At 39.4% G+C, this 12,517-nt stretch overlaps 1 protein-coding gene across 4 annotated transcripts in view; it reads right to left on the reverse strand.

Annotated features, from left to right (window-relative positions):
- Nucleotides 1–3,092: 3,092 nt before the first annotated feature.
- Nucleotides 3,093–12,517, reverse strand: part of EHHADH (enoyl-CoA hydratase and 3-hydroxyacyl CoA dehydrogenase) — a 49,521-nt gene continuing 40,096 nt past the window's right edge. For all 4 annotated transcript variants that reach the window (XM_072962227.1, XM_072962215.1, XM_006201014.4 and 1 more), the window contains one exon: nucleotides 3,093–5,964. In XM_072962227.1, the coding sequence (XP_072818328.1) occupies nucleotides 4,703–5,964 (1,262 nt within the window). In that variant the 3' untranslated portion in view covers nucleotides 3,093–4,702. The remainder of the gene's footprint in view (nucleotides 5,965–12,517) is intronic.

The following is a 12,517-nucleotide window of genomic DNA, read 5'->3' on the forward strand; positions in this document are numbered from 1 at the left end:
ACAACACTGTAAAATGATTATGAATCAATAAAAAATGTTAAAAAAAATCACAATGGCAAAAAAAAATTTTCTTGAAACAAGAAATCCTGTTTAAGGAGATTAGATTCTCAAAGCTGCCTGTGTTGGCACTTTGGAAAAACATGGCACTGAGGAAAACAAAACAAAACAAAACAAAACAAAACCCTCTCATTCTTGGACCCCACCTGCATCCGTTAGGATTAGGGTCAACTGTGAGGAATTAAAGAATGACAATAACAGTGTCTTACCCATGATAGGTGTTGATTTCTCTCTCATACAAATGACTATTGGATGGTAGAGCAGCAACTCTGCTCCATGAATTCCTTGGGAGCCAAGCTCTTTACACCCTCCTTTCTGTTATCCCTGTGACTTTTGTCCTTGTGGTCCAGTACAGTGGGTCCAATTCCAGCTCTCACATCTGTGTTCCAGGCAGCAAGATGGAGGAAGGGACAAAAAAGAAATAGGAAAAGGATGCATATCATCTGATCCTTAAGGTAGGTTCCCCAAAGCTGCCGTGTGACACTGCCATGTATGTCCCATTGTCTAGATCCTAGTCACATGCTCACACTGGAAGCAAGAGAAGCTGACATAATACTGTGTATTTTGAGCAACCAAATACTCAGCTAAAAATTCAGAAGTTTATTGCTACAGAAGAAGAGAAACACTGGGAGACAGCCAGCAGTCTCTGCCAAAACTTACAAATCAATGACTGTCCAACCCCTGGCAGTCTTCAGGAATCCAAGTGCACTGGTGATTTGGTTGGACAAAGTTCTGCTGCACCCCATCCTAAGGATCTCACATCACGTCTAGCATTAGCACCTGCTTCTGTGATGTCTTAGAGAAGGTGGAGAGATGTGCACAAGGTAGATGCTTCAGTGCTGCTCATGTCGTTTTATCAGATGATTTCAGGCACTCATCCTGCCAGGCTATTTTAAGTTTGGTGAAAGAACAAATAAATATTGCAGTTGAAATGCCCTGGAGTTCTTCCGAGAATTAAAAGCCCTGTTCATCTCTCCCACATCCCTCTTAGGGTGCTAGAAATAAAAAACACCAAGAATAACAGACAAGAAGCAGAGTGCCCTGCTTAGCAGGAACAAAGCCCTCGATTCAATATTCAGTACCTCCATTAAATACATAAATAAATAAACCCAATTACCTCCCCCTCAACAGAATAAGAACAAGAAGTACAGTTGACCCTTGAACAAGGCAGGGTCAGGGGTGTTGTCCAGTCTGAAAATTGGCCTGTAATTGATCCCTCCACAAAGGAGGTTCCTCTGCAGCCATGGTCCTCCCCATCTGTGGTTCCTCCACATCAGCAGTTTCAATCAGCCGCAGATTGTGTAGTGCTGAAGCATTTCCCATGGAACAAAATCTGCATATACGTGGACCCGCACAGCTCAAATCCATTCAAGTGTCAATTGTAACCTTTTTCCAAAAATTTGGTTCCGTTGGAGACACCAGTCTAAACGGAGACTTTCCCTCTACTTTTGTCAATGAAGTTTTGTTTAGAAAGATGCTTATAGCAATAAGCAGAAGAAAGTTTTGGGCTTGAAACGCCTGCACAAAGTGCCCCAGAAACAATACTGGGTGTTGCACAAGTCCGCGGGGGTGCTAGTCACATTATTTCTGTGTGAATGGTAGCCCCTTGGAACACGCTGTAAATGGTGTCCCTCAGAGTTGTGTAGAGCTGCTGTCCTGCCAGGAAGCAGGGTAACTTGCCTCTGTGACTCTCAGACCTCGTATGAGCCGGCAAGATGAGCAGCTTGGCACTGATGGCCCCAAGAGGAAGGAAAGACGATTCTGTTCTTGAAGAAAGCTGTGTTGAAACATAATCCAGAGAACCGGATCTACATCGGCCTCATCAATGGCTAACAAGAGGGTCAGCCAATCTAGTGAGCCTGTGATCGTTCTGATTTCCAGGTGTCTGTTTTAGAGACAAACATGAGATCCTGGAAACTCCAGGTTCCTACGGAGCAGTGGAGTGTGGTTGGCGTGCACCGTTCCGTATCGTCATTAACCAGGGGAGGCTGGAGCGCTCTCTGCCTTTCTTGCGAGCACACCCGTTCCTGCTGGAAACGAATCAGCAGGCAGCAACTGCAGCTGCGCCGCGCTGTCCGGATTGAAGGAGCATCATCAGTCTCAGTAAAGCTGCAGTCTTATGGCAAAGCTTCACGGGTGCTTTACTAATACATGATTCTCGTTAGAGACGATTACCCAGAACACATTTTTAAAATGTCACTCAGAAGGTGTTTTTAAAAAAAATAGGTCGTTTTTAAATTATTGATGACGACAACAACAACAACAAAATAAGCCTGTAAGCAAGTGCCATTTTCAATAATGGGATAAGAAATCCTGGAAAGATTTCTTCATGTTAACCACTGCTGTTTGTAGGACCCCTCAGTTTGAGTTAATTTTGCCTCTTTTGACACAAAATGAGCATAAATGAACTCATATTTCTTCTCCCCATTTTATATATAAAGTATTGGTCCTTATTATTGGGTCAGAGACACTTCAGAGAAAATGATGTAAGATATGGTACCTCTTCTAAGAAGTGCACTCAGATACATAGACACAAATATTAGCATAAAATTTCAGGGATTATTGACTCAAAATCTATTCATAGACACTCTAGTATCAAAACCCCAAACCAGAGAAGAGTGTAGGGTGAAAGTGAGTTTTAAGAACTCAAAATAAAATCTACTCAAGGTCTAAAGAAGAGTTTATGTGTGTGTATTAACTTGAAATAAGTATATATTAATTTGAAAATAAATCATTTTGGAGACAGATTTACTACTTTTGGGAATCTTTTCTATTGATGTCATTTATTTCAAGGACCAATTTATGTAAAATCCAGCAATACATGTCATAAAAATTATCCTAAACTGAACTACAATTCAAGGCATACCCCAGGAAGTTTTTTTGGTTTTGTTTTGTTTTTTACAATGGAAAACTTACACTATATTCATTCAAGATTTCTCTATCAGAACTTTTGATAGTTTTGTTTGGGTTCAGTAGTCAAACTGTTATGAAAACAGTTCATTTACATCACCCTGAAGGATAACAACCTGAGCCCATTTGTTTACTTATTTATTAACTTTATTGAGATATGTTTCACATACCATAAAGTTCCCCCACATACAACTCAATGGTTTTTAGTAGGTTCACAATGTTATATAACCATCACTACAATAATTTCATAATATTTCCATCAACCCAAAAGGAAACCCTGTATTCATTAGCAGTCATTCCCCATTCTCCACTCAGCAGTCATTTAAACCTTAAGCAACCTGTAATCTGCTTTCTGGCTCTATAGATTTGCCCATTTTTTTCACTCAGCATAGTATTTTCAAGGTTCATCATGTTTAGTATGTAGCAGTACTTCATTTCTGTTTATGGCCAAATACTAGTCTATTGTATGGCTACTCCACAGCTTACTTATCCATTCATCAGGTGATGGGCATTTTGGTTGTTTCTAATTTGGGGCTGTTATGTAATTCTGCTATAAACATTTGTGTATAGGTTTTTGTGTTGACCAGTCCCTCAACTTTTAACCATACAAGGCAAAAGTAAAAAGAGAAGAAATCTTATAACAGAGTTATACAAAATTTGTTTTGTCATCATTTTGGATTTGTCAAGATTCAACCATCTTCATACCTAACATCACAAAGGCTTATCGTGACAGGGGAACTGGCATCGTTACTCTATCACAGAATCAGAGGACGTTTGATTCCTGAGATCTCTTCTCACACTAAGTTAACAATTTACCACTTTCCATACTTATCCTTGAATAGAAGTGTAAAGAAAGATCAGGTTGTGGACATCCAGCGGTCTTGAAATTATCTTCAGACATTACTGAGTCCCTTGCAAGCAGCAAGAACAACTGTGCACATAGGCCTTGGACAGAAGCAATATATTGAGCACGACTTGACAAGCTACTCTGAGTTCCCCATTCTAGTATGAAGTATGTGGTTTCCTCACCAACTCTCAACTGTGTTTTGCATAAACTTGAACACTGTTCTGCCTTGGATACCCTGCCTCTGCCTACTGCCTCTGCCTCTCCTTGGGCAGCTTTTGAAGCTCACTCATAGACACCCTCACTGCTGACTCTACCCTGTCAACCATCTCCACGCCACCTGAGACTACGATCTGAACTTTAGCAAAATCTTCCTTGCTGGATGAATGCCCCTTTGGATTCTAGGTCTGTCAAGTGCTGTGCAAGATGCTTGGGGGTGCACAATGAATATCTGATGAGTGAAGGAACCATCAGATTTCCTATCAGTACTTCATGTGTAAAGTTCAAAAAGGGCTCAAAATGAATCTAGGATTTAGCTGCATTTATCAGTTAATAACTGATGACATGTATCTCCACAGAACTTGGGAACCTCAACTTATTTCTGAGGCTCTCTCCTTAGCTATTATGGTATTAACCCAAGTTTATTCACTGTGATTGAAATAATTTATCTGACAACAACAGATTCCAAGGCAGAGGAAGGACATTCCTAGAGATGTGAGCCATTGGGATCATCACCAGATGGAAGACCCAATGAGGAGGATTGTCCAACCAATTATTTCTTTTGCTTTCAATTTCAGAGAAATCTTACTTAAGATCTTTGGATTTAATTTCAGTGAAATTCAGTTAGCATTATCTGATGCCAGCATGTGAGGCATAACCTGACAGGCTGGATCACAATTTACTGCTCGGGGGTCCTGCCAAGCTTTGCCACTCTTTCAGAGGAGGGTTTCCCAGGGAAGCCAGTTTTTTCAGATAGTCACAAGGCTCCAGTTGGGGAATATCAAGATTCTGCCTGTGATATTTCTGCAACTTCTCTAGCACTGTGGGCAACCCAACTGTGGAGGCATAGAACATGGGCCCACCCTTATGCCTTGGCCATCCATACCCATGTAAGTAGATAACATCAATGTGCTCTGGGGCAGCTGCTATGCCATCTCCCAAGATGCGGAATGCTTCATTGATGAGTGAATATACGCAGCGCTCAAGGATCTCAACCCGGCTAATGATACGCTCTTCAATGTGATAGGTTTCTCTGTACTGTGTCAGAAATTTGGAAAGCCAGGGATCTGGTTTGTGAATCCTACCCAATGGCTTATCATAAAGGTACCAACCCTTACCTGTCTTCTGGCCAAATCGTCCTGCTTCACAGAGCATATCAGGAATTGGGCAATATCTCCCATTATCTCGGTTTTGGGCAGGAGTTCCTGGAGGCAACATCGGTCCAGTAAGACCTTGCCCTTTCCGAGATTTCCAACCTACATCCAACCCAGCAAGATCGGACACTCTAAAAGGTCCCATTTTGAAACCAAACTCTTCCAGCACCTGATCTATCTCCTCTGGCTTACTGCCTTCTTCTAATAAGAAATATGTCTGGTTGTAATAAGACTTCAACATTCGATTCCCAACAAACCCAAAACAGTTGCCTACAACTACTCCAATTTTTTTAATCTTTTTCGATAAATTCATAACTGTGGCAATAGTAGTGGGGGAAGAGTTTCGGCCGGGAATAACCTCTAACAACTTCATGACATGAGCTGGGGAGAAGAAGTGGGTGCCAATGACCAAGTGAGGTCGATCAGTGGAAGAAGCAATCTCATCAATGTCTAGGGCTGAAGTATTGGTGCACAAAAATGCTTCTGGCTTGCACACGGCTGATAGTTCAGCAAAGACCTGTTTCTTCAGGTTCATTTCCTCAAATACTGCTTCAATGACTAAATCTACACCACTAAGCTCTTTCATAGATGTAGTTAACCTGGGTTTTGTTCCTGACCAAGGGTGGCCACTCTGTTGCATTTTGGATGCTTCCTTTTCCAAGATGGAGGTGATTATGTTGTTCGCAGCTTCTAGCTGCTTCTTGTCTGATTCTACGGCGATCACTGGGATTTGGGCCCTTGCCAGAGAAACAACAATGCCTCGGCCCATTGTTCCCAAGCCTGCAGATAAGAGTGAAGGAGAAAAAGAATGTTTCAATGGTATTGGGAACTGGGAAATTACTCAATGGAAGGCTTCTGTGGAAATGTGGCTTTCAAAGATATCAATACAAATGGCTGAACACTAATTAAGGCTAGGCGTTGTAGTAAGTGCTCCAAAGGGTATAATAATGAGCAGGATTCACACACACACATACATACACACACTATTAGAACTAATAAACAAGTTCAGCAAGGTTGAAGGATACAAGATCAATATATAAAAATCAACTGTATTTCTATATACTAGCAATGAATAATCTGAATATGAAATTAAGAAAATTCCACTTATAATAGCATTAAAAATAATACTTCAGAATAAATTTAAGGAAGAATGGTAAGACCTATACACTAAAAACCAAAAAAAAATAACTGTTGAAAGAAATTAAGGAACATCTAAATAAATGGAAAGACCTTCCATGCATGGACCACAGGACTTAATATTGTTAAGATGGCAATACTACCCAAATTGATCTTCAGATCCAGTGCAATCACTATCAAAGATCTGTTTTTTTGCAGAAATTAACAAGCTGATCCTAAAAGTCGTGTAAAAATACAAGAAATCTAGAATAACCAAAACAATATAGAAAAGGAGGAACAAGGTTAGAGAACTCGCTCTTCCCAATTTCAAAACTTTTGACAAAGATACAGTATTCAATACCACGTGATGCTGGCATAGATCCATGAGATAGAATTGAGAGTCCTGAAATAAACTCATACATTTATAAAAAATCAATTTTTGATAAAGATGCAAATATAATTCAATGGGAAGGAACAGTCTTTTTCAAAAAATGGTGCTGGGACAACTGGATATTCACATGTACTTTTACCTCACACCATATACAAAAATTAACTTAAAATGTATCAAAGACTGGGGTAAGAGCTAAAACTACAAAACTCTTATGAGTAAATCTTCATGACCCTGGGTTAGGCAATGGATTTTTAGAAATGACACCAGAGCATAAAAAAAATAGAAAACATAGATAAATTGGACATCATCAAAATTTAAAAAAAAAATCTATGCTTCAAAGGACATAATGAAGAAAGTGAAAAAAACCCACAGTATGGGAGAAAATATTTGCAAATCATATATCTGATAAGGTACTTGTATCAGAATATATAAAGAACTCTTAAACTCAACAATAAAAAGACAGCTCAATTTAAAATTAGGCAAAGGATCTGATAAACACTGCTCCAAAGAAGATAAACAAATGGCCAATAAGCATATGAAGAGATGCCTAACATCATTAGTCATTATGGAAATGCAGACTGAAATCACAATGAGCTATCACTTCACACCCACTAGGATAGCTATAATTAATAAGACAAACAATAACAATTTCTGGTGAGGATGTGGAGAAATTGGTACCCTGATTCGTTGCTGGCAAATTGTAAAATGGTGCTGGTGCTGTAGAAAATGAGTTGGAAGTCCCTCGAAATGTCAAACATGGAGTTACCATATGATCCATCAATTCCACTCCTGGGTATGTAGGTAGATAGGTAGGTGTATATATAACATAAGAGAAATGAAGACATATCTCCACACAAAACTTGTACAGAAGTGTTCATAGCAGCATTATTCAAAGTAGACAAAAAGTGGAAGCAAGCCAAATATCCATCAACATGGGGAACCAAAAGGTGGTACATTCCTACAGTGGAATATTATTCAGCCATAAAAAGAGATGATACCTCCTACAACATGGATGAGCCTTTGCTAAGTTAAAGAAGTTGGACATAAAATGTTACATGTTATGTGATTCCATTTATATGAAAGGACCAGAACAGGAAAATCCACAGGGACAGAAAATAGATTTGTGGTTACCAGGAGCTGGGAGGAAGGGCAATGAGGAATGACTGATAATGGACACAAGGTTTGTTTTTAGAGTGATGAAAATGTTCTAAAACTGACTGTGGCAATGGTTGCACAACTTCATGATCTAGAAACCACTGAAGTGTACTCTTTTGCTTTTTTTCGTTGACAATGTTACTATGTATTTTAAAAATGTTTTAATAGTGTTAAAATTCATAAACATAAATTTACCACCATAATCATTTTTAAGTGCACAATTCAGTGGTATTAAATACATTCACAAAGTTGTGCTACCAGAACCACCATCCATCTCCAGAACTCTTTTCAACTTGCAAAACTGAAACTTTGTACCCTTTCAATAACACTCCATTCCTCCATCCCCACAGCCCCCAGCAAACCATTCTACTTTCTGCCTCTATGATTTTGACTATTCTAGGTACCTAGTGTAAGTGGAATCATATAGTATTTGTTCTTTTGTGACTAGTTTATTTCACTTGGCAGAACATCCTCCAGGTTTATCCATATTGTAGCATGTGTCAGAATTTCCTACCTTTTTAAGCCTGAATAATATCCCTTTGAATATACATATGTTCCACATTTTGTTTATCCATTCATCTGTCAATGGACATTTGTGTTGCTTCCACCATTATTCCACTATTGTGAATAATGCTGCTATGGATATGACTACAAATATTTGTTGGAGTCCCTGCCTTCAATTATTTTGAATATATACCTAGAAGTGGAATTGCTGAATGATAATATGTAATTCTACTTTTATTTTTTGGAGGAATTACCATACTGTTCTTCATAGCAGCTGCAGTATTTTATGTTGAATTGTGCTCTTTAAGTGGGTGAATTTTATGACATGGGTTTCATCTCAATGAAACTGCCATTCACAAATGTGAGTAGTACCAACCCTCACGAAGGTTATAATCTAGAGGTGTGAGGAAGAAAAGTTCACAAATATCCACCTTACAAGGTACACTAATGATGAGAGAAGTTCAAATTTCTTTGGTGACTCGAAGGAAAGAGATTATTTTTGGCTGGCTGAACCAAGAAAAGCTTCAAGATAAAGATTATTTCAAGACATATTTGAATATTGAAATAGGTGAAATTGGAGAAGTTGAACCACCCAGGCAGGGGAAGGGAAAAGAAAAGTGAGTAATAGTTTAAGCAAAGGCAAGAAGAATGGAAAATGTAGACAAATTACTCGATGGCAAAACGTTGTTGATTCTTCCCCATAACATTGCATTTTTCTCCTGGCACATAGAAGCCTGTACTTTCCAGACCCATTGTATCCTGGTAGGGCCTGTAACTAATTCTGATCAATGAAATGGGGGAAGAGGGGAGGTGTGGGATTACGATTGGCCCCTGAAATCTCCCACAAGATCCTTCATTACCACCTGTATACAGAGGGTGCAGAGAACAAACAACTCTGAGGCCTTGGAGGAGACCCTAGAGCAGGTGTTGGCGAACTGTAGCCTGCAGGTCGAATCCAGCCCACTGTACGCTTTTGTACTGCCTGTGAGCTAAGAATGTTTTTACATTTTAAATAGCTGGGAAAAAAAGAATAAGATTATTTTGTGACATATGAAAATGACATCAAAATTCAAATTTCAGCATCCCTAGATAACGTTCTATTGGAATCAACCACACTAATCTGTTTTTGTGCTGTCTATGACTGATTTCGTCCTCAATAGCAGAGGTGAGTAAGCCTAAGACATGTACTATCCGGCGCTTTCCAGAAAACGTTTGCTGAACCTTGTCCAGGAGGAGGGCAGAGCCGCTAGCTGGAAAGAATCTGGTCCTAGAATGGCCTTGGGGAGTGAGAAGGAAATAAATCTTTATTGTGTTAAGCCACTGAAATTGCTATCTGTTACAGCAGCAGTTTATCTGTTACCTAACCAACCCACTGTAGATGAAACAGTTTTGTGAAAGCCATGTATACATTACTCTTCTATACTTGACACTGACAAGCTTTGGGGATTGTTTTTTAATTGCAGTATAGTTGATTTACAATATTATATTAGTTTTAGGTGTACAACATAGTGATTCAGAATGTTTTTAGATTATACTCCACTTAAAGTTATTATAAAATATTGGCTACATTCCCTGTGCTGTGCAGTATTTCCTTGTAGTTTATTCATTTTATACATAGTAGTTTGTACGTCTTAGTCCCCAATGGGGATTAGTTTTGAATATAGAATGTTATCAGTCATCAGAACTCATCCATTTAGTTTCTCTGGAATATATTTAATTTTTAAATTGTATTAGATTATGTAATATAATATAATAAATGTATTAAATTATTTAAAACATTTAGTTTTCCAAATTTACTAAGCATCTGAGTTTTACTCAGTAACAAAAATGCTGAATAGCTCTCACCGCTGTAGCAAAATTTAGCCTGGGTAAATAGGAGGTCGAGTGGGGGGTTCAAAATCCCGGCCTCCTAGCTTTCAGTCCCAAGCTTCATATAAAGCTTCTAACATGTAGAGATTACAATCTCATAGGGACAATCAGGACTAATGGGAAGTTACGTGGAAGTGCTTTGTAAAGTGTAATGTGATGTAGGTGATATCTCAGAACTGAAAACAGCAGGGAAGGAAAGTCCCCTGGTGAAGGTGGAGTCTGGCCCCTAGCACTCACCTCGCAGAGGAGGTCTGCTGCAGGACCTCTGGGGCCCCAAACAACTTGTAATCCAAACCACAAAGTGGCCCAGATTAATGCTTTTTAGAAATGTCTTAGCTCTAATTTTAGATCTTCTTTAGTTCTATAAACTGATACTTTTCATTTAATCACTGAAACAAAATATACATGAAAACACAGTATCTATTCCTTTCAAAAGTTCTTAGCTACTAACTTCTCACAATCTTTTGGTCTCAAAGTTCTCAAGAACAAAGGGCTGAAAGACCAAGCTTTGCACTGTTAGTGATTATGTTTTCATAGGTATATACTGTATTTATACTGAATTTAGTTTCCTAATTTTTCCTCACTAGGCACATACAGACAGGGTCAAGGAGTTCTGCTCCTGTACCAAATGACTGCCTTTAAGTACCATGGAATTCAGTCTGGTCAAGAATCTCCTTCTTCTTGACCTCAGAGAAGTAAAAAAAGAATATGGGATGCCTTAACCACTGGTCCTGCAGTGTTTGGTCAACTGCAGTCCTCTCTCCTTCTGACGGCCCTGAGAGCAGACCAGGTGGGAGAGCCTGGATGTGCAGTGGTGACGCCCTGATCTGAGAAGCCTGGGTGTGGGCTCATGGAAGTGCCAAGTTGGCTCAGCATGGTTGGGGTTTTGCCAGGGGACTTAATGAAAAACAATGAATCACGGAATTTGAAGACACTGGCAAGAGAGTGACTGACGTGATGACTCTGGAAATGAAAACTGAATAAAGAAGAAAATAAAGATAAGAGGAGCCAGTCAAGTAATGGATGTAGTCAGAATAGCTGAGAAAGGGACATGGAAAGATACAAGGTTGTGGTGGAAAAGTGAGATTTCACATTTCAGAGGTGGAGAAATGTTCAGGGTAAAGACAAGACCGATGGTGAAGCCATAAGTGTGGGTCATGGAAGTGAACTGAGGTGAAGGTCACTGGATCTGAGGAGGCAAAGGAACCCAGAAGCAACAAGGCTGGATGAATTATCTACCCAGATGATGAAGACAGTCAGGATGGCAGTAAGATTTGGGCCAAAGTGGATAACTGTGAGCTAGGTACTAAAAAGAGGGCAGATAAGGGGGTGCACTGACAGTAATGAGGAAGGATAAAGTGGTAACAGCAGATGGCAGGAGCACAGAGGAAAGTGTCCTGAAAGGAATAATGGTCTGAGAGGGGAACTGGGAAGTGACACTGAGGTCCATGGAGGGTAGAAGCAACAGCGTTCTCTTGAGAGGGCTGCAGGAGAAGCCGGTGCACATGGTAAGCCGGGTTTCAGGCAGGAGACAGAGGAGGGAGCATCAGTGAAACGCATGAGGCTGTAGGCGAGTTCCAGAGGACACAGGGTGCCACAGGGGGCTGCTTCACAAAGATGAAGTGCAGAGCAGTGAGGGAATAAACATGAAGAAGGGGGAAAGGACCAAACTTTCTCATTTTATTTTTATCCACATTGTCTTCTACATAGTTTAAATGCTTTTCAAACATTTTCCAGAACAATGTTGGGTATACTTAAAAAAAAAGCAGACCTCAAACTTTTAAACATTCCATACCAGATACAAACCTGAAGTCTTTAAAATTGTTGACAAACAAAATACTGATAAACTTGAAACTTTAACTATTATTTTGCATTAATTATTCTTGGCTTCAAGGAATATAGGGAAGAAGAAACAGGTAAGTACACAACTAGAAACAAATATTGTTGCTGAAAGAATATAAAAAGGGAACACTCTTGGTTCTTTGTCACACTATTTATCTATGTTCTTTAAAAAGTCACAAGTGAACAGAGTCAGTGTCAGAAGGAGCACAGTGCATTTGTATTAAAGACACAATATTTGGTTAGGGGTGTGGGTATAGCTCAGTGGTAGAGAGCGTGCTTAGCATGTATGAAGTCCCGGGTATAATCCCCAGTACCTCAATTAAAAAAAAAAATGAGATGACTTCATACAACTCCCTGAAAATAAAATTTAAAAAACCTAGATGAAATAAACAATTTTAAAAAAGGAATGCATTTTAAAAAAAGACACAGTATTTTTTTACCCAAACTTAACTGAGA

This window comes from Vicugna pacos, chromosome 1 (genome assembly GCF_048564905.1).
Source record: "Vicugna pacos chromosome 1, VicPac4, whole genome shotgun sequence".
Classification (NCBI taxonomy): Eukaryota; Metazoa; Chordata; class Mammalia; order Artiodactyla; family Camelidae; genus Vicugna; species Vicugna pacos.